Source organism: Aplysia californica, unplaced genomic scaffold (assembly GCF_000002075.1).
Source record: "Aplysia californica isolate F4 #8 unplaced genomic scaffold, AplCal3.0 scaffold00118, whole genome shotgun sequence".
Taxonomy (NCBI): Eukaryota; Metazoa; Mollusca; class Gastropoda; order Aplysiida; family Aplysiidae; genus Aplysia; species Aplysia californica.
This window is the reverse complement of record NW_004797388.1, coordinates 1,233,901-1,255,462: the sequence shown is the minus strand read 5'-3', so window position 1 is coordinate 1,255,462 and position 21,562 is coordinate 1,233,901. Positions and strand designations below refer to the sequence as shown.

The 21,562-nt window shown below is 40.4% G+C and overlaps 1 protein-coding gene across 5 annotated transcripts in view; it reads right to left on the bottom strand.

The window, feature by feature from the left end:
* The window catches only part of LOC101846874 (cleavage and polyadenylation specificity factor subunit 6), a 52,216-nt gene that overhangs the window by 28,835 nt on the left and 1,819 nt on the right, over nucleotides 1-21,562 (bottom strand). For 4 of the 5 annotated variants that reach the window (XM_013081163.2, XM_013081161.2, XM_035969134.1 and 1 more), the window contains exons 2-10: nucleotides 12,445-12,519; nucleotides 10,156-10,281; nucleotides 9,367-9,470; nucleotides 8,518-8,747; nucleotides 7,850-7,996; nucleotides 4,728-4,879; nucleotides 4,369-4,474; nucleotides 3,285-3,356; nucleotides 1,892-1,912 (exon numbers count right to left, since the gene is read on the bottom strand). In XM_013081163.2, the coding sequence (XP_012936617.1) occupies nucleotides 1,892-1,912; nucleotides 3,285-3,356; nucleotides 4,369-4,474; nucleotides 4,728-4,879; nucleotides 7,850-7,996; nucleotides 8,518-8,747; nucleotides 9,367-9,470; nucleotides 10,156-10,281; nucleotides 12,445-12,519 (1,033 nt within the window). The remainder of the gene's footprint in view (nucleotides 1-1,891; nucleotides 1,913-3,284; nucleotides 3,357-4,368; nucleotides 4,475-4,727; nucleotides 4,880-7,849; nucleotides 7,997-8,517; nucleotides 8,748-9,366; nucleotides 9,471-10,155; nucleotides 10,282-12,444; nucleotides 12,520-21,562) is intronic. The other variant, XM_013081164.2, reaches the window with a different exon arrangement.

The following is a 21,562-nucleotide window of genomic DNA, read 5'->3' as shown; positions in this document are numbered from 1 at the left end:
GAGAGAGAGAGAGGGAGGGAGGGAGAGATGAAAAGAACCAAAGATTATGACAGAAGACAAATAGACATTATAAATGGGAGATAGCGAACAGAGGGTTTGACATGGAACATGATGCAAGTCAGTACAAAACAGAAGAAAAAAAACCTTCACAGTTGAGGACATTCTATCCACTACGTGAAATACGCTACCAGTTCAGGGCAGGGACTGGTACATAAATCAGTGGACCTAAGTGCGTCTACATTATCATTGCACAAAAAAGAATGATAACCCACTTTGTGAAATACGTCTTATTAAGTCCTTTCATTTTCATACAGTCCGCATAAAAAATTTTCCTATCATTTCAACATTTGATGGTGCAGAGTTTATTTTAAGGTAGGAATAGTACAAAGAATGAATCTGAGAAAACTACATTTTTCAGAGGGGGCAGTTATCTTCATGGAGATTTTGGGCAAAATGTCATGCGAAGAAAAACACTATTCTCGATCGGAAAAAAAGGAAAGTCTTTCAAACCATACAAAATATGTTGGGACAAAGCTTAACTATACTATAGACAATTTTTCTTGACGCTACATAAAGAACAGATGTGAAATGTGAAAACATTTAAGTTCCTCAAAAAAATCAATACTCTACAGTTTTTGGGCTGTATCTTGAGAAAAGGCTGTGCATTGTCGTACTCTCTGGTTTCCAAAGCCACCAAAATACACCCTCAACAGAACACTGCAATACCCTCCGCCACCAATCAAAATATAAAACCATCATGATTTTTTTTTTAAAAGGGGGGGGAGAGAGGATGGGGGAGGGAGGGGTAATGCAGAAGTGTAAAAGTATTCCCTTGGTAAAAGTTGGAAGCTCAACCTTCTTCAAACACAATACTACATAGAGAACTTCTCACAAAGACAACAAAACCATAGTTCATGCAAAGGAAGCAGAGGATACTAAGAGAGGAGCATAATTTCATAAGCAGACACTGTGCTCATCTTATAATTATGGACATTTCAAAGTTTTAGAGTGTGTAATATCTGATTTTTAAATTGTACCTCTTCTAAAAGGAAAATATTCTGTTCTTAGTTATATTTCAAGTTGTCTAAACTGAAATTTACCTTCCAATTCAGTTCTTTGCTACAATTTTAGCCAGACATCTTGGATACATGATTTCATTAGATCTCATTCAGTGAAAATCAATTCACACAAACTAGATAAAAAGAGAATGGTAGTGAAGACAATAGAATATATCCATCACTCCAATACCTATGAGTAGAAAATATAAACCGGTGCTTACAAAACATAATGGCTAGTTTCAGACTATCAGTTCCAGCAACCAATACAGAATTGGCCCCCACAACAGAAAAGGTAAAAATACAAACAATAGAATTGGCATAAGGAAATAAATCCACAGATAATGGAAAAAGACCAAGGTAGCATTCCCTTTCTAGAGACCAAAGAGCAAGAGAACAAAAACACAAGCAGAAATGGCAAATCCTTCAGAGGACTTTGACAAAAGCACTTACTCTAAAGAACATATAAATCAAAACAACCTTCAAGACTTACTTAGCTGACATATCCCATCTTTTTAGCACATAATATGTGACACAAGAGACATGACCAATAATTTCTATTTAACAGCAGATGAACTTTAAAAACTATTAAAAACGTCCCTGAGGCAAGTTCCTTAAAAAAAAACGGCACATTAAAGCCAGCTAGACAGATCATCTGAAATCTATTCCAAAAGTAGGGAGACAGCTTCTTTCTTAGAATATAAATAAAAGAAAATGAGAAGTATTTTCCACTACATGCAGCAAAATCACCAATAAAATTTCAAAGTACAATAAAAAGAAGAAAAAAAATAACGCAACCTGTTAGGCTGACTCAGAAATGATAAAGGAACACTTACTGCCTGGTGGTGGCGGTTGTGCTTTGATTATTAACAAAAGAAAAACCATAATATAACAAATAATGTGAAAATCTACAAGACAAAGCATTTACCTCAACTTCACAGAATTCAAGCTGAACTACATAATTTGTTTCCTATTGTCCATTCACATACTCCTGCCTATGTTTGCAATGATGTATTTCCGTTATCTCTGGACTAAATACATTGAGAATTCGCACATGGATTTGAAATGCTATTGACTTCAGGAATACTTTTAACACAGAAAAAATTCGAAACTGCTACTGATTTCACCTCTTTATTGCAAAAAAAAAAATTATTTAAAAAGACCTTGGTTGAAAGTACACAATACATAAGGTCACTGCGTTCAACAAAAATGATTACTTCACACTAGTGCCCATATTTTCTCCGCACTGCACACCATTTCCATACTCTTAAACTTCTTCAAGTGTTTGTTTTAATGCTAAATGCCTTACTTTCAATACTATTGAATTTTGAGGTTAGGTATCTTGTGATATTCCAAAAAAAAAAAAAAAGAGATCAAAGGATTTCACCGCTCTGAATAATCCGTTTAATGTGCATCTTAAGGTCTGTCAAAATATAAATTGAATGCAAAAAAGCAAGGCAATACAAGTTTTTAAAGAAATTTGCAAGAAACATTGAACATGAAAAAGTGCACGAACTATAGTAAGGCCCCTGTTCTAAAACCACTCTTGAACTGCCAACAATGCTGAGAAGACCATACATCTGCACGACACCAAAAATTCCAGAGTAGCAACAGGCCAACCATACCTGCACAATCTTTATAACCCTTTATACTTTAGCTTATTTGACTCAAATCTCAAAGAACTCAAGCTGCTACCTAAACTCAAAAACCCCAATAAACCATTTCCTAATCTGTACAATTTACATCAACCAGGACATTTAGAAAATTAGACACCAAGAGAAGTAGCAACACTATCACCCCTAGTCCTTAAGTTCTTTCCAGCCATAGTTCTACACTAAGCTGAACATCTACGCCTTCATCTGATTACCTTCACAGCATTGTCATTTCAGTCCCAAAACAAGGAAGAAAGCTAAAGTGAGCCTACAAAAGGTGTTTCAGAATTCTTAATTAGAAAAATACAGCCAAACTTTTGGAAAAGGGCACACAAAAATCACATACAGCTATGCCAAAATCTTATACCTCACAACAACCTACTGCACAACCCTTATCCTACAGCTACTTCTTTCAGGTCAATACCTGGAACTGATTATGGATTCTCCTTCACAGCTATGCAGGTCTTGGCAACATTTCGTCCATTTAAATGTCACCAACATGACACAAGAGTATAGAAAAACATCAAAACTAATGCGCCTTTAAATCAAAAAGGCAGTATGAAGAATATAAACAAACCTAAATTTCTAGGTGGTGGGCCCCTCAGGAAGTCCTTGGGAGGTGGGGGGCCTCCTGGCACAGGGGGCCTCCCTGTTGACAGAAATAGCACAAAGTTCACCAGAGGCTGCATACACTCAGCTAAACTTCCAGCTTCCAGCTTTCCTCCAAAAAATATGTACACAACAGACCCTACACCTCCAGACAATATGTACACAACAGATCCTACTACCTCCAGACAATATGTACACTCAACAGTTAATTCCCTTTTTGACAATATGAGAATTGTCAGTTTTCCTTTGCAATGTGTTCAAAACTTTTAAAAAACCATTGTCTTCACTCTGGAAAATACAAAAGCATTCTCAATGCGCATATTTTTCTACTGCCACAAAAAAAAAAAATCATCAGTATTGTATTGTCATTCTAAATCTGAGATTCATGTATTCATACATCAGTCTAACCAGCTCTTGGAGACCTGACTAAAACATCCAACTCAACAACACACCTCAATTAAAATACAACCTCTATTAATGACCATAAAAAACAACTTCTCAAGCCTTTTAGGAACAAAGAAATAATCTTATTAAAGTGCAATGCAACTATGAAGAAGGACAGGGTATGAGGAGAAGTAATACGTAGGAGAAAACTAAGGCCTTCACTAATCCATAAGTGAAAAGAACAGACAGAGCCAAAAGACAAGAACATTTAGCAACCATAAACAGAAGATCAGTAACATAACGGCTGAGAATTACACCAGTAACAAACAAAATTATATTCATAACAAAAGACTGATACAAATAACTAATGATACTCAAATCAAATGAACTGGTGCTTATTAATTTTTAAAATGATACTACACATGTGACAAATGACATAATCATAAAAACAAATAACACAGACAGCAAATGAACATAGCAGGGAAGAAACATTTTTTTAAAATACACAAAACGAATGAGAAATTACCCAAACATATCACAAATAGATGAAACAAACTGCACAAATTAATCATCAAAAGATATTTACAGTAATAAATGAAGTATGAAACTAAAAAATATAGTTTGGGGAGGATGTCCCATTCAAAGTGAAGAGCAAGAGCAAATCTCACCTGGACCAGGGGGTCTGTCCCATTCCGGCCTGATAGGTGGTGGAGCGCGAGTGTCCACTGGGGGCATGGGACCTCTCAGGTGCGGGGGCATGCCCATACGAGGTGGCTGCAAAGACAGGAAAGTACCAGTGTCAACATCACACATTCAGTTCAGTTTGATTAAAATGTTACAGCCCTCCCAACAGTAAAAAGTCATATAGGTGGGCTGCATACAAGTTGGTTATTTTCACATGACTTGGTTTTACTTTGAAAGTCAGAATAGTTAAATTAACTTTCATGGGACAAGAAAGATAAGACTTTGTTTTCCAGATCTATCCTTCATGCACTGGTAGCTTGTAGGTGCCCTCAAGCAAACTTACCTCTACCCCTGGCGGGGGCCCTCGGGGTCCTGGTGGGCCTGTTTGGCCAGGGCGAGGTGGCATGGGAGGCATGCCCGGGGGAGGTCCTGTCACTGGAGGCAAGGTACCCGGAGGAGCAGTCGACAGATAGTCTGTGCATGCTCGCACCAGTTCTGGCAGAGACAAATAGAGGAATGTTTCACTTACTTCCATCAGGCCACTTGACAACACAAAATAAATGTTATAAGTATTAAAAAACACTCAGATAAAAATAAAGATTTTTTTCTCATTACAATCCAATTTAAATAAAATGAGAGGTGTCAAAAGTAAAAACAGAAGGTTGTGTTATTGACAGAACTCATAGTTTAGAAAATGAAGTTAACACTTCTTCAGCAGTAAGCCAAAAAAAAAAAGCAGGCAAAGAAAAATTTAAAGTGTGCAACACACTTGCGGTCAGACTATAACATTCTCTTAATGATATAATATAGTTTTTCCTGATCAAATGTACACATAATCAAAGAAATACAAATGCCACACAGCAAGTTCAAATGCCACATAAAAAGTTTCACGCCACATAGAAAGTTCAAATGTACAATAGGAAATGTTAGTGCATGATCGTGCGTAACAAGTTCAAATGTACAAATAGCAAATCCAAATGTAACACAATGGCAAGTTCAAATGCCACATAGCAAAAGCAAATATCCCCCCTCCCCTCCAAAAAAATTATTCAGCGCGAGAAGCATGTTTAATGTGCTCAAACTCAGCTGATGAAAACGAAAAGCAGTTTAATTTTAGGGTGGACTGATCACCATAAAAAATATCCTGAGGATGCTCCCGCGAAATGAAATTCTGATAGGACTTAAGCAACCAGACATCAATATGCAGCATGGCTGATGCAGAACATTTAGCGGTATGAATTTGCCTTCATCGATGAGGTTGATATCAAGCTGTTGACGAAGAGCACGGAGCGGTCAACGCTTTGTTCGATTAGTGCAGGGTCGAAGTGGACCACACCGTATGATGACATTTTGCTGTCAGTGACGAGGGTGGCCTGGTCTTTCACGACTTTCAAGTAGAGTTAATGGAAGCTATCATTTCAACTCATCCCTCTAATAAACTGTTCCAACAATCTCCACAACAAAGTATGCTTTGTATGTAACAATGCTCATGAATTAAGGCAAGCTTTAAATGGCAACTCATCAATAGATTGGGGATGAAACGTCTTCCTTTCCCCCTACACAACTTTTCTTAACATCTACAAGAACTCGTGTGAATTTGAAAATACGATTTGAAACCGAGGCTCGGTGAAGCAAAAGACCAAATACTCACTCAGCTGACCCATCAACAAAGGATGGTTACACTTGCCCAGATGATGGAACAAAAAACCCTAGCCATGACTATAGTGAATATGGCAGCAGCCTTCAGATCATCAAGGCAAATCTGTGCCGAATCTTGTAGAGCAATAGTATTTTGTGTACATTAGGCTATCAGACCTGTGATCGTGAAATTCGGGTTCGGGGTTTCGAGCCTCAGTTCAGTCCGGCGTTGTGTTCTTAGGAAAGGTACTTTACGAGAATTTCCCGTTTAGATCGGTCCTTTCGGAGACAGAAGTTGGTCTCGGAGGTCCTGCCTCTTAGATAACCAAATGTGGCACGACGTGGTGGAATCAGGCGCTCGTCTATTTTTTGGTTTATGGGATTACTGGTGTCATCTTAAAACCTGTTTATTGGCCTCCCTTTTGGTGAAAAAAATAACCGTCTATGTTGAATAGAAGTCGAAATATTTGCGATTGAAGGAGGTGAGGGTCGCCTGTTTCAGAGGTAAAATTAGTGAGAAAATGACTGCCACAGATTAGTTATTTCCAAAGCTTGAGAGTCTGTAGAAACTGAAAATGTACGTTTTTTGTGCTTTCCATCAACGTTTTTAGTAACATGCACACTGAAATGTGTTCTTTAGTGGGCATGATTGGTGTTGAGCCAAAAAAAATAATATTCCATAAAAATCTACAAACCCGCGAAAAAATGCCAGTTTCTTCACTCTGATTATTTTGACGAGCGCCTGATTTCACCACAATGCTTCGCAAATAGTGCTGATAGGGGCATTAAACCTATGCCATTTCAACATTGAAAAATTATTTTTTGGGAAATACAATTTGAAACATATGTTCGCTGAAGCAAGATCACTCAGCAGACTCACAAACAAAGAATGGTAACACTTGCTCAGTTGATGGAACAAAAAACCCAAGCTGTGACTATAGTGAAAATGGTAGCAGTCTTCAGATCAATACAAGCCTATATGCTACAGTGTTTTGTAGTGAAACAATAAATAAATAAAAGTAAACTTGGCTTTAGATTTGGCCCAATTAGTTCTATACACACCAGCAGTTTGTTGATTTTTCATACGTTTCTGTTTATACATATGGGTTTATTCTTAAAATTTAACAATTAGTTTCGTTTCATGTGATTTCTTCCTTGTGGCACCACACGGCTAATATATAACTTTTTCGTGGCAAAAAAACCACACAAACAAACCCTTTTACTTCTTACCTTGATACACTTCTTATTCTTTTAGCCTCTTTTTACTCCAGTTAGCATATTTACATTTGAAATTGCTATGTGGCATTTGAATTTGCCATGCATTACATTTGAGATTTCTATGTTTACATTTGAACATGCTATTGTTGTATTAGGACTTTTTATGACGTCATTTGTGTATTTGGATCTGCTAGGTGTAATTTGGTCTTTCTATGCGGCATTTGAATTTGTTATGTGTATATTTGAATTGAAAAAGTGAACATCTATAAGCCCATACGTTGACCTAATTACATTGTGGTTATCTGTCATAAATGCCCCATGCCAACCCACACACTGACACTGGATATCTAAAAAGTTGTCGAGTCAACCTAGACACCGTACTGATCATTATAAAATCTTTGTTTTGACTAATGTGATTATGTTAAACGTCTTGAGTTGACCTCGACCCTCATTATGGTCATTTTATACGGTCTTTGTGAGGATCAAAAACATTAAGTGTGGCCATCTTTCATTTTCTTGTGCCAACGTTTACACTTGGTGTGCATATACCTATAAATCCTTGCATTCACCTACAGCTTAGAGCTGTGAATGTGATCCCATAGAACTTACGAGCAAAGTTAAGCGGTGGCGGTGCCCCACGGGGCGGAGGTCCTGACACAGATGGCGGCGCACCTGGCCTTGGGGGTGGTGGTCCACTCAGGCGTGGTGGAAATCCTGGTCCTCCTGGAGGGCCCCCTGGAGGCGGGCCGCGTTTGTCTGTGGCACACACATGAGACAAATGAAAATGCCACAACAATATGAGAACAGTTTGACAACAAGACACGACAAACACCATTTTCAAAGTCTGGCCAAAACCTGGACCATTGTATCTAGGCGGGTGAGGCACATTCCAGAGTCAACTTCTTCTGTCACAAAACAATTCTTTCTCTGTAAATTACAGCTGTAAGTGATATGGTTGGGGGGGGGGTTTAATGGGATAAAAGCGACCGACCTTTCCTGACAAAAACATTTCATCATATTCTCTATGCCCCAATCAAGTTTTGTCATTACGTGATGTGACTTCATCCGTAGTCGACGAAAGTTTATGGGCAGTTCTTTCCTTTCCTCACTATTGTACGTCATACAATAAGGCACAACGTTTCTCATATTTAAAAGTTGCCCCTTTGTGTTGAAAGTAAAGCATAACATTGACCTTGTATTACGCTTTGAAGCTGAACGATAAAGCTAAAATACTAACATGCATTTCTGCAAGTGCTTACTCTCCTGAGACCACTTACCGTTTCTATAATTGCCATTTGGTGCACTGTCGCGACCAGGTGGTCCCCTGTCGTCTCTGCGATCTCCATCCCCAGGTCCTCCTGTCTTACGAGCTTGAGCCTCAAACTGGTTCAATGCCTGCTTGGTGAAGTGGCTTACTTGGGGCACTTGGCCATGCAGCTCTTTACGAGGCAGTCGGTCAAAAATGATGCGTGACGACTGCTCAGAGCCAACGATAATAAGAGCAAACCTGGGCATGGTGAAAACAGAACAGACAATGAAACATTTTACAAGTCATCTTGACAACCTATCTAAAAAAACAGCCTGGTGGAGAAACACCACTGAAAAAGTACACATAAGCTGTGCCACACATAAAGACGATGCTGGAGTCCCTCACAAATTCATGTAAAAAATAAAGACATCTCATTTTTAAAACTTTCTCAGTCAGTTTACAGTAAATCATAACTTTGAACTTGAGGACAGAGTCATGGACGTTTGATATTGTTAGCACATATCCAAGAACAGGTATATACACATCTTCCAGTAGTCTGTTGCACATCCAAAAGTACATTCTAGAGCACATCCATGAATACATAGCCCAGCATATATCCTTTATACAGACTGGTGCACATTTTTTGTTTTTAGTGAAAATCTTTGAGTGTTAGTGCATGTCCAGAGTAGTCTAATTAGCATCTTTCAGTAGAAGTGCCACACATAAAGACGATGCTGGAGTCCCACACAAATTGAGGTCAAAAATAAAGATTAACTTTTATGTCATTTTTTAAACTTAGGTACAGGTTAGGGCACTGAGCACAGGGAATTGTGAATATTCTTACAATAAATTACAAGGAATAAATTGAATCTCTCACCCCTTAGATTGTCCATTGGCTCTGTTTTCATAGAACTTGATCTCTAGCAAGTCAGAGACTCCAATAGAGCTCATTGCATCTGTCAGATCCTGGTCTGTTGTCCACTGAAAGCAAATATAACAGTACATTAATACAAAAAGAAGCTTCATAAGAAGTGAAAAGTCGACTTAACGGAAAGAAATTGAAAATCACCTGATGAATGTTGCATAACCAAGTGCTGTCCCTTTTTCCAATCATCCACTCCATCGCCTCTTAATTTCCACCCAATGAACATGACAATGTTAACATGCAGGCATTAAAAATATAAGAAATTACTGGTGATTCTGTGACACTGTATTATTCCTTCCTAACCCCTCACTCCCCCCCCCCCTAAAGTGGTTAAATTGGCAATCAATATTGTCCCCTGAAGAATGAGAAATACAAATAACCAATAATTGGTCATCCTTTCCAGGTACTTTCAAAGCTTATGGAAGTAAGAAGGAACAGAAATAATTACACGCAAAATACAGAGGCTACAAAAAAGTTGAAATTTTACAAATGCTCTAGATTAAACAGCTAGCAATCTACTTCATCGTCAAGGCTGTTTTGGTCTTCTTATTGGCTAACAGTAAAGGTGTTACCAAGTTAATTGTGTTTTAAAACTAACATTTCCGGGTGTAAAAACAAGCGAAGACAGAAATAGAAACAGTTGCTACTACATCCACAATCCAGAAAACGCTGTGCATCAGCACAAATAGTTGGGTAGGCCACCATTTGCCTGTGTCGCCATTCTCCGCAAGAGTCCCTTACCCATGTGAGGTTTCCTATGTACAGCATGTGTTTTTTGCCTGTATGGGTTGTCGCCGAGGTGGAGGGCGGCATGGAGGTGCTGTTGGATCTTGATGGAGGTTTGTTGCTCGTGGAACGCTCTAGGGGCTGTAACAAACACACTTGTCTCATTAATGAAGGACTAACAACAAAAAAAGGAACACCAATGTTTTAAGATAGTCTGGGCTCTAAATTCCTGCGGCTTATGTGTATTAAAAGCTGCCCCATATGAAGGCTAATAAATCTTAAAATACTGGCTTCAAAAATTAATTTCAACTCTTAAATCTGAAAATGTTAGGAAAGAAAACTCATTGTGCCAACAAAATAATAGGGTAGAGAAACATGACTCAGCTTATTCATTCATGAGCTCATAGGCATAGATCAGTGTTATGAACCAACTGACATCTGACCACTACATTATATTGTGGACCTTGACATTTCACAAAGTCAAAGAATCTAAGCGACTAAAAACACATCAAGAAATTTTGGAAAGATCAACAAGATTCAAACCAGACATAAATATTTCCATTGCTAGCCTTCAGGAAGTCAGCATTGACTGCTTTAACCAAGCAGTATTAGAGGTGCTCAACACCCATGCAGATTTGGTGAACAGAAACACACACAGACCTAACTCTCAAGGACATAATGTAATGATAAGCACTAAATTAATTATTGGTGATTTTAAAAAAACATATTATTCATTCACATACCCCCCCCCCCAATAAAAAGTGGTCAAATAAACATGTCAACACACTGCCCCCAGAACAACAAATAAGAAATACCAGCAACAATGATTTGTTGTTTCAAATGCAGTGAGTAAACTTTAGATAGTAAAACGTCATCTATACCTACTGTACTTCCCTGGTTATTTTCAAACAACATGGAAGCAAGAACAGAAGGAACAAATGATTAAAAGCAATAAAAAAGTTGAAATTTGACCAGTGCTCTACAGCAGACAACTTATTGTTCACTTCTTCATCAAGGCTCTTTTGATAGTCTTATTGGCTAAATGTAAAGTAAGGGTTACAGTGTTAATGTGGGTCATTATGACAGTCTTCCAGGAAGTGAAACATAAGAAATGATAGAGTGAAGAAATAAGACTCAGCTTAATGCTTATTCATGAACACCCATACAGTAAGCAGGGCATACGTGTTGATCAAGAAAAATGTAAATTTGCAGTTTCAAAGGACACTCTAGCTTTGGAAGTATTCAAACTTTGGCCATCATTATCACATTAATTTTCCTTAGGAACCTCCTTCTATCTCAAGTACGTTTTAAAGATACATAATACATGGGTATTTGTTTCTTCAAAAGCATGACAAATTCATGGACATGCTTTGAGATGATACAAAGAACTCCATCAACAAGCTGAGGAATCTCTGTGCCATGACACATCATAAATACATGTTGTAAACTTTTCAACAGCAAAAAAAAAAAAAAAAAAGATCAACACATGCAGCAGGTCAAGATGGAGAGTACTGGGTAAGTAATTCGCCCTCCAAACCTTGCACAAACACTTTTCTGCATTCAATAAACAGAACTGACATGCAGCAAAAGATCTCTCCACTTGGCCTCATTCTCATAAATTATCATTAATCCAGCATGAAAGTACATTTTTTAACACTAGAAAACAGATTTGAAATACAAAAACTGACACAAGACCCTCAAAAATGTATCTACATACTTTAAGCACTAGTTGGCAACTATGCATGGATCAGTCTTACACATATCGTACACACTTGTGAAAAAATAAAGTGGGGCGTGTGGGTGTGCTGGACCCTCTAGAAGTCAATAATTGTGGAAATCCATGAAAGAAACAATATATCTCAAAAGACGACAGCAACTCCCATCATCTTTGGGCACACAAAGATGTACTTTAACACTATCATTTGGATGTCCATCCATGTGAGCCCTCCCCAAATCTTGCAATGACCAGCCAACTGTCTCCTCAAGAGGTACTTTGTTTATTTTTTTGGCATGATCCTACCAAGATACAAGAATATTCACAGTAACATGTAAGCAGTTTGTAAGCATCATTCTTTCAAATTTAAAGTGGAGAAAGATGAAATATGTCACATATGTTTTTCTCGAAATAATACCATCAACATAGTATTTTTAAAAGCACAACTTTTCCTACCCCAGCTCAACCAAATAGAAATGGTTAAATGTCAATAGTTAATCAAACAATACTAGATAGAGCTGAATACTTGTAATGAAATATAATAACCTCATCTTAATAAAAAAAACTTTTTCAAACTTTCTTACACTTACCTCATCACTAGAGCGATTTGAAGAGGCCGTAATAACATCATCATACAAATCTCCACCACCACCAAAGTCCGCTTCCTGTTTCAAAACAAACAAAAAAACATAAAAGAAATATATCACTGACAATGACATCATAATGTAAAACTCAAGAGGTGACATCTGGATACGAAAAAACTCCAGAACTTTTCAGACCCTGTTAAAACTCATAAAGGGGAATTCAAAATTTATAGATCACATGTGTGTGCGCCTTGACAAAGGTACCAAAAGTCGTCCCATACTGTTTCCAGCTTCAGGCTCATATTGACAAAAATCATTTTTTTGACCAAAACGTGTTTCCATTAAAAAAACTGATAGATCCATCATTTTTTTTAGGAAGAGGCTAGCCGTACTTAATGACGGCTAGACTGGCAGTCTAGCCGTACTAGACTGGTTGGCTAGCCGTACTGAAGTACGGCTAGTGCAGTCTAGCCGTACTTATTCTAAATATGATGGCTAGACTGACCATTTTTTTAAAAATAGGCCTACTGAATTGTAAATATAAATTTTTAGTGTGCAGTACCTAAAATATTTGTATCTGAGACGAAACCAGGTGCCTTAATGACAGTGCATGTATTTTAAACCTCCTGTTTTCTAATGTTCATTGGGCCTAAGATAAGTACGGCTAGACTGGCAGTCTAGCCGTACTTAAGTACAGGTAGACAGCCAGGCTAGCTGTACTTAAGGACGGCTAGACTGTCAGGCTAGCCGTACTTAATATTGATGGCTGAATAGTAAATGAAATTTTTAGTTTGCTATGCCTAAATTATTTGTATTTCAGACAAAACCAAAAGGTGCCTTACTGGCTTGCATGTATTTGAACCTGAATAATTGCTAGATCTAGATGTAATGAGACCTGTGTACTTAACAGGCTTGAGTCGAAAGGGCCAAACCTAGATCTAAGTACGGCTAGACTGGCAGTCTAGCCGTACTTAAGTACGGCTAGCCACTTCATCTTTTTTACACTGTGCTCAAAGGGTTTTCATTAAATTGACTTCTAAATTTTTTATTTTGAACATTTTGATGGTAGGGTATAATAAAACCAAATAATGAAAACTGCTTTTAAAAGGTGCTCAAATCTATTCTTGAAGCGTGTTTACTCTTCCCTGCTATGTCTTACCATTGAATTCCATTCCTGATATTGATGTCAACTGAATGCCAATTTGGAAATGAATTTCCATGAATAAATACATTTAATAGATTTATCAAGAGGAGACCACCACTTTAAGAAAAGATGAGGAGGAAGAGATTGTTGAAAGGTTGAAACGAATGTCCAACTTGGATTTGGAAGGACAAAGGATGAACTTTCCACCGCGAAGACCATGCTGGATTACAGAAGCAGGACGACCTCTTTCGTGAACAACAAGCCTTTGGAGAAGTGGTTCTGCCTCTTCAAGCAGCGTCACCCAGCAATTGCCTTTCGCAAGCCCCGCGCTTTTTTAACTGCGGAGATGTTGGAACAATGGTACAGTCAGTTTGTTGCGACCCTCAAGGACACTGATGCCACCATCTTGCTGGAACCTGAGAGAATATTCAACTGCGATGAAAGTGGATTTTCTATTGATGCCACCAGCAACCATATCCAGGCAGATATGGAAAATAAATATACCTGATATCAAGTTGGGGCCATGATAACTACTTGTGTGTGCCAGACTGCCAGTGCTGCTGGTAAGTTCACGAACCCGACGTTGATTTACCCAGGAGCTCAGTTTAGAAGATTCCAGCCACAGGATGTCTTATCGCAAAGCTTTGTGACAGTCCGTCCTATGTATCACATGTCTCCTTCAAGCAGTTCCACGAGAACAAAGAAAAAGAGGAGGCGGCAAAGAAAAGGGCACAGGAAGAGAGGAAGGCAGAGATGTTGAGGAATAGGGAGGAAAAGATGAAGTAGAAGTTGGAAAAGAAGGACAGGAGGAAGCGCCTGGAGAGAGAACAATTTAGAAAGCCGAAAGGATGGAAGAGAAGAGGAAGGAGGCAGCAATGAAAGGGAAGGGCAAGAAGAGGAGAGTGGAAGAAAGTTCAAGTTCGGATGATGATGAGTAGTGTATGATGACAGGTCGGATGTTGAGATGGATATGACGATGACAGGTCGGATGTTGAGATGGACATGACATATCCATCTCAAAATCCGACCTGTATCATACACTAATGAATGAGTTGTGTTGTGTGAATGATGTGGATGAAAGCGTAGGCTCCTAGATCTGTATGCTGTTTAATTCAAGTAACAGGGACCTGGACGGATGGATTGGGCGCGAATGTGGGAGATGGTATCACAAAGGATGTACAGGTGTAAAGACAGAGAGAAGATACTGGCGATTAGTGAGGAGACCAGTGAATTCCACTTTGTGTGTAAGATGTGCGGGTGTTTGTAGTGTGAGACCTTGTTGTATGAATGTTGTTCTTGAGTTTGTAATCTTTTCTTTTACTGTTCTCCCAGGGACATGGATGGCCTTTTTCTTTTGCAAGCCTGTGTTGCTAATAAATTGTTTTTTATTTAACATGAACATGAAATTGTTTATTGCAGACCTGCCACTCTATGAAATCTAAAAATCAGGATTTCTGATTTAAAAAATCAGGACCTGGTGAAAAAAATCGGGATCAACGGCAAATCAGTCATAAAGGGCACTGGCGAAGGCGCGGGGGGGGGGTCCTGGTTCCCTTTTAAGAGGCAAGTATGCAAGGCAAATCTTTTGCAGGAAAAAGTTCACGTTTGGGCCTCTAAATAGTGGGAAAACTGAAAGACATCATGTACTGGAGTCGAAGTTGGATAGACTGGGGGAGCGAAGATCGCAGTGATGCTGAAACACTCGTAGTCTTGAAAATAGCTGACACGTAACTCTAATCATCCACGCAAAACGCCCGCGTTTTAACAACGTTTGACTTCCATCACATCGAAAAAAAGATCGCGTCAAGGTTGTTCATTTTTTTTCTTATTCCTTTCCCCTTAATTAGTACGTGTATCCCACCCCCTCCCCCCGGCCGTCCACATTGGTTAAGTCCCGAAAATTATGAAAAACACCTCGACCAACGCGACCGGTGTGAATGAACTTTGTTGACCCCAACAACCGACAGTCCCCGACACACGCGCTACTCACCACACGTACAAGGTCATGTCATGTGATGCGAATGAGTGTTTGAAACTAGGTCGATTTTAGTTTAAATAATGTGCGTTAGTCATCTACTAGATCTAGATTCGGCATAGATGCTTTAGAAAATAGCGTTCCAAGTTCCTTCAGATAAAAAGTCCAATCGGTGTTTCCAAGCAAAAGAGATTGCAGAACTTTTTATTATTTTTTTTCTGAGAATCGGACGCAACAGACGCAACCACAAAAAATCAGGATACTGTCGATCGAAATTGGGAAAATCGGGATGCTTGAGATTTGGGGTAAAAAATCGGGATATCCCGATTAAATCGGGATGAGTGGCAGGTCTGTTATTGGTCTATTTTGTATAAAAAATGTACGGCAGTCGTCTTTGGACTTTGGTGAAGGAAATATTCTGCCAATTTCTGGAACGTCTTTCAAGCTCCTTAGAATGCTGGAATCGAACCCCAAATTGATCAATGCCCTGGCAATAAGGCCAATTGAGCCTAATAAGTTATTTATCAAATGAAAAAACAAAGAAGTGAAATAGTATTTTTTAACATCCATGAAGGGCAGCCGGTTTGGCCAAGATGGGTGGCTGGTTTGTCCTTTAACTCTAGTCCTGTGGGGTTAACCGGAAGAGGGCTCTTATCGATCGATGACCCACTTACATCGCCCGCGAGCTTGTGCCGCGGGGCGCCGGGGTCAGACACCGGTCACGCCAACATGCCGCAGCAGTTCAGGGAAACACCTCATCTTTTATAGCAAACTGAAACGACCAATGAATAAGTGTTACGATCACATGAATAATCCCATTACCTCCTCGTCGATTGATCAGAGACGCTGAGATTGGTTTGGAAGTTACACCAAATCGAATAATTTTTCCAGATTTCACACCTAATATGAATGAACTTGCGAACAGTTGCTTATCAGTTATCTTTCGAAAGAGGAAAAAATGGGATAAATTCCGAATATTTTTTTTATTCAGTTGCTCTCAAATTTCTCCCTCTGGTAGGACAATGGTTAAAAAACCACCAAATACGATTATTTACATCAGGAAAAAACGTTTGGTGTAAGAATTAGATCGTTTGAAAAGTGAGGAAAGGTGTTTGCATTGAAAGATGAAAGTCTTATTTCCAGAATATCCTTTCTCGAGTCCCTCAAGTGTCTAACTGGGTCAAAATGCTCATATTTCATTGGATGAACGTCTCAACTGACGCTTTGTTATCTCTACCAACGCCTCGCGTTGCAAAACAATGCAGTAAGTTCCAGATGGACACACAGGCACAAGCAGACTGACGCACACACATTTTAGCACACAGATGCAGACCCCGCATTGAACGAAATGCGTTGCCCGCGCGGGACGACGACTGATCAGGGACCAGCTGTGGAGTGCCGCGTGGGATTGCGCTTATCGGGCAAACATTTATATCAGGGACCAGAATCTTAAGGGTTAAGTTCCAAAAGTGGCCGGATTTACCAAAATGACACAAAGATTATTTTATGTGCAGAATATGAAGAAGACTGATAGGATGCAAAATCTGCTGGTTCACCTGAAACCAGCCACATGCGGCTTACATTTTACGACATCCCTTTCCAGTATTGATCTTATTTCTGGCCAGCAGTCTTCATTTCTCTGACGAAGTGATTATTCGGACTCGAGTCCGAATATGAAAAAATGTTATTCGGACTCTGATTTTTGTCCAGCATGACATCACTTCCGACTTTCTGTGACTCGTGAATCCGGCTTCCTGTCCTGCCTCACTCGTGACTCGCCTCAGGCTGGGTAGAGACCGGGATCACTTCGGGCAAAAAGGCGTTTTGTGCAGGAGCCGAGTTTTAATCTTATGATGAATTTGAGGCCGGCCTGAAAAGTTATAGCGCTTCTAATAAATGTTTATTTATCAAGAGGTCATCAGAAGCAATTAAAGATGGCTCGTTAGCATGTGTCGGGGTCGGATGGGCGGCCTGCACACGTGTGGCTGTGTGCGTGTCGGGGAGGGTGGTGGGGGGCACTATCGGTCCGGGCTTTGAACGTCGCATAAGCGTCGGTCTTTTCCCCCCTGGCAACTTATCATTATTACAATAATAAGCTAGTCTTGACGTAGATCTACGTAATGAATTGTGCGCTGGTCTATGGAATCAAAAGTTGCCGTATGCTCAGCTCTACACAGCAACACAACTTTTTCTTGGTAAACAATTCAATCGATATGAAACAGGCTTGTGTATTTGAACGAATCGGTCTTTTTTTCTTTTTTTTTTTACACAGCTCATAATATGCCAGGTGGTCTGCTAATCTTCAATTTTACCTTTTTCTACAACAAAGAAAGTGGGAACCGTGGGGGGGGGGGGGGGGGGCGTATCAATGAGGCGGCGGGCATTGGATCGGCAGATAAGGTGTGGGGGAAACTAAAAAATGGCGGAAAATTGGAAGCACTGAACGTTAGATCTATAGAACGAAGACACTTCCTTTTTTCCGGACCCGAGTCCGAATAACATTTTTTCATATTCGGACTCGAGTCCGAATAAGAATTTTTTTTATTCGGACTCGAGTCCGAATATGAAAAAATGTTATTCAGACTCGAGTCCGAATAACGACGGTCTTTCTCTGAGGCACCAACAGATAAGGCTTTAAAAGCGGCCAGTAGACCTGAACCTACTCTAGTATCATTTCATACAAAATCAAGCTCATTTGAAAGATTTTGTATAGAGATAGAAAAATATGGAAGTCTTGTTTCCTGACTATCCTTTCGAGCTCCTCATGTCTAATCTAAGTGGGTCAATTTCTTCTATAATTTCATTGGACGAACATCTAGAGCTACCAACTTGGCGTCTTTTGAATGAGACCTATGCCTCGGTTACGAACCAACGCAGGCGGTTTAAGAAGAGGAAGTGGCTATTCTCACCCGGGGTGAGAATAGAAATACGATCGACCTCTCACCCCGGGTGAGACTTGCCACCGTAGGCTATTCTCACCCAGTTTGAAACAAGACCTGTTTTTCCTAATTTAGGAATACTTTCCATCGATGTGGATGATCAAATGGATAAAGGCAAAGGAAAGATTACGTTATAGCACAAAAGTAAGCAAATTTTATCGACTACATAGATGCTATGGCTATTTCACTTTTCGAATCGAGCCGAACTACGGGGGTCGCCATTTTGTTTTGCCCGGAAGTTCTCGCAAGATCTACTCCTCCCCTCTTCTCTCTCTCTGTCTCTTTCTGAATACTGTCTATCGGTGTGGACGATCAAATTGACCAAAACAAAGTTTAAAAATTATGTTAAAACACAAAAGTAAATTAATTTGGTCGTCTACAAAGATGCTACGGCTATTTAACTTTTCGAATCGAGCCGAACTACGCGGGTCGCCATTTTGTTTTGCCCGGAAGTTCTCGCGTTACTCCTCTCTCTCTCTCTTTCTCTCTCTCTCCACTGCACAAAGACAAAATTGTACGCTTTTAGTAGTAATGGAACATTTGTTCATGGCACAAAATTCTACAATTTTTGTATTTTTTCTGTTATCACAGTGCAGAACTCTGTGGTTTAGGGTGAACGCAAAATAGACCTCTTCATGGTAATGTCCGCCATACTGTCCAGGGGTACTCAGGGTTACTTCCGGTCTGCAATGCTCCTTTGTTTACATTGTCAACAGCCTTGGGCAGTTGGCACATGGACACTAAATCGGCGCCTAAATTCAATCTAACGTCTAGATCTAATCAAACGTACGCACAATCTCATTTTAGTATCAGTTGTTATGCATGAGAAACGCAAAAACTGCCTTGAAAGTGTGTTGTTTGCCTTTGAAAGTGTGTTTTGTCAGCTGCCCTCTTTGCCTCACGCAGGCCAAGATCTACTAATCATGTGACTGTACTGTGTGTTTTTATAGTGTAATTTTGTGAAATGGAATTGGCATTCGTTATTATTTTTTTAGACTAACAGTGAGGAAATCATTGTTTTGTGGAATCTACATTTCTGGTAATTTAATAGATCTAGATCTAGCGATATACCATCATGTAGGACTAATCTTTCTTAGTTCTATAGATTTTTCTTTCATTGAATTTTAGATTTTAAACTAGATATAGATCTAGATTCTAGAAACATTAGTCTAGTAGCAAGATGGGGAAGTACGACCATTGTTGTGTTGGTTCATGCAGTAACACAAGAAGTAGACCCCAATTGATTAAAAAGAGATTCCATGTGACTGAAATGCAATGGTTTGGAGTTTCAAACGAGGAGAAAAGGAAATTATGGGAGAGGCAGATACAGAAAGGACGAGCAGACTTCAAAATGACAATTACAATGAAAGTGTGCTCTAATCACTTCACAGAAGGGCGTCCCACACCATCAAACCGGATGTAAACAGAGATGCACGGGTGTAACCCTCAATACCCCTGAGCAAGATGGCGCACCTTACCGTGAAATTATCTATTGGTTGGCCTAGATCTAGGCTATAATGGTGAACGCGCACCGGGTGAGAATAGCCAAAAGAATCGCCTGCACTATTCTCACCCTGGGTGAGAATAGAGGTGGCCTTAAGAAGAAGGCCACAAAAACTACAAACACACACAAACTCAAGCAGAATAACGCACACACACTTGAGCTACGTGAATGTGGATCCGACTCGGGACCTGAAATCAAAGGGAGATGGTGCTCGGCGCGCGTGCACTGAGCCAGGGGCTAGACTGACGCAGGACCAGACGCACGCGAGGTGCCGAAATAGGCTTATCGGGTGACATAAACCTGGCCCTCGCAGGACGAGGGACAGAAGAAGAGATAGGTTTCCGTTATTGCCGTTCTTGTCCTGCGTCTGCGCGGAGATGAGAATCTTATCAGCAACCAATTGCGGCGGACGGCTGGATTGTACTTTACCGGACCACCCGTCTCGGCCCGTGATTACTACGCACGCCTAGCCTAACTACGCACTCATAGTACTCTGCGTGCGGACAAAAGGTAGTTCCGCGGGCGACTTCGCGCACGCACAGCGAAGTCAGCGGCGACTGGCGAGGCGAGGTGAGCGAGAGGTGGTGGTGGTTGAGAGTGGGCAGGGGATTTAACTTTGGTGGACCACCGTGTATCATACCAACAGTGGGGTGGGGGGGTTCAGGGGGGCTTGCCCCCCTGGAAACTATAATAAAGAAAACACACAAAAATGCGAAACAATAACATGAGCGGACAGTCGTGTTTACATATCAATGGGGGGGTTTCAGGGGGGCTAGCCCCCCTGGCAACAATAATTTAAAGACACTCACACACACACATATAAACAATAGCATGATAAGTCGCGAGCAGGGTCAATGGGGTTGCAATTATGCAAATGAGCTCTCGTGCCCATCTCTAGCCCTCCATTGTTATATCATTGTACTTTGCCGGACCAGGAGTAGGCCTAGGGCCTAGGCCAAGCCAGCAGAGTCGCGAGCAAATAAGAATAGTGGACCACGTGATTAGATTGACCAATTAGCCTCAAGGTGTCAGGGTCATGGGTCAAAGGGCACAGTGGCACGGTCGTGATGACTGAAAAACCCGGTAAGAGACGGCAGTCGATTGCTGGCAGTTGAAGAGTGAGGACGTAGAAAACTGAGTAGGAGAGTGAGTAGGGGAGCTCGGAAACGAAGAACAGCGGGCCACTAGGCACCAGGGGCGCCACAGCGAAAGTAGTTCCGACCGGTGGTCCGGTAAAGTACAATCTTACCCGGCGGACATTCCGGGCAGGCCGCCGGGGTCACTCAGTGTGTACTGTTGGTGTACAGCACGCGCGCCAGGAAACGTGTGGGAAAATCCTGAATCCCAACCAAACTGACCAGTCAGTCTGCTGGTCCAATCTTCAATCTTATTTTCTTACCGACACACACTTGACCTGCGAGGATGGGGATCCGACACGGGACCCGAATTGAACGTGAAATGACGCTCGACGCGCATGTGCTGAGCCTGAGCCAGGGGCTAGACTGACTGACTCGGACTCGGGCTTGGGACCAGAATGTAGGCTAATGTAGCCTGTAGGCGAG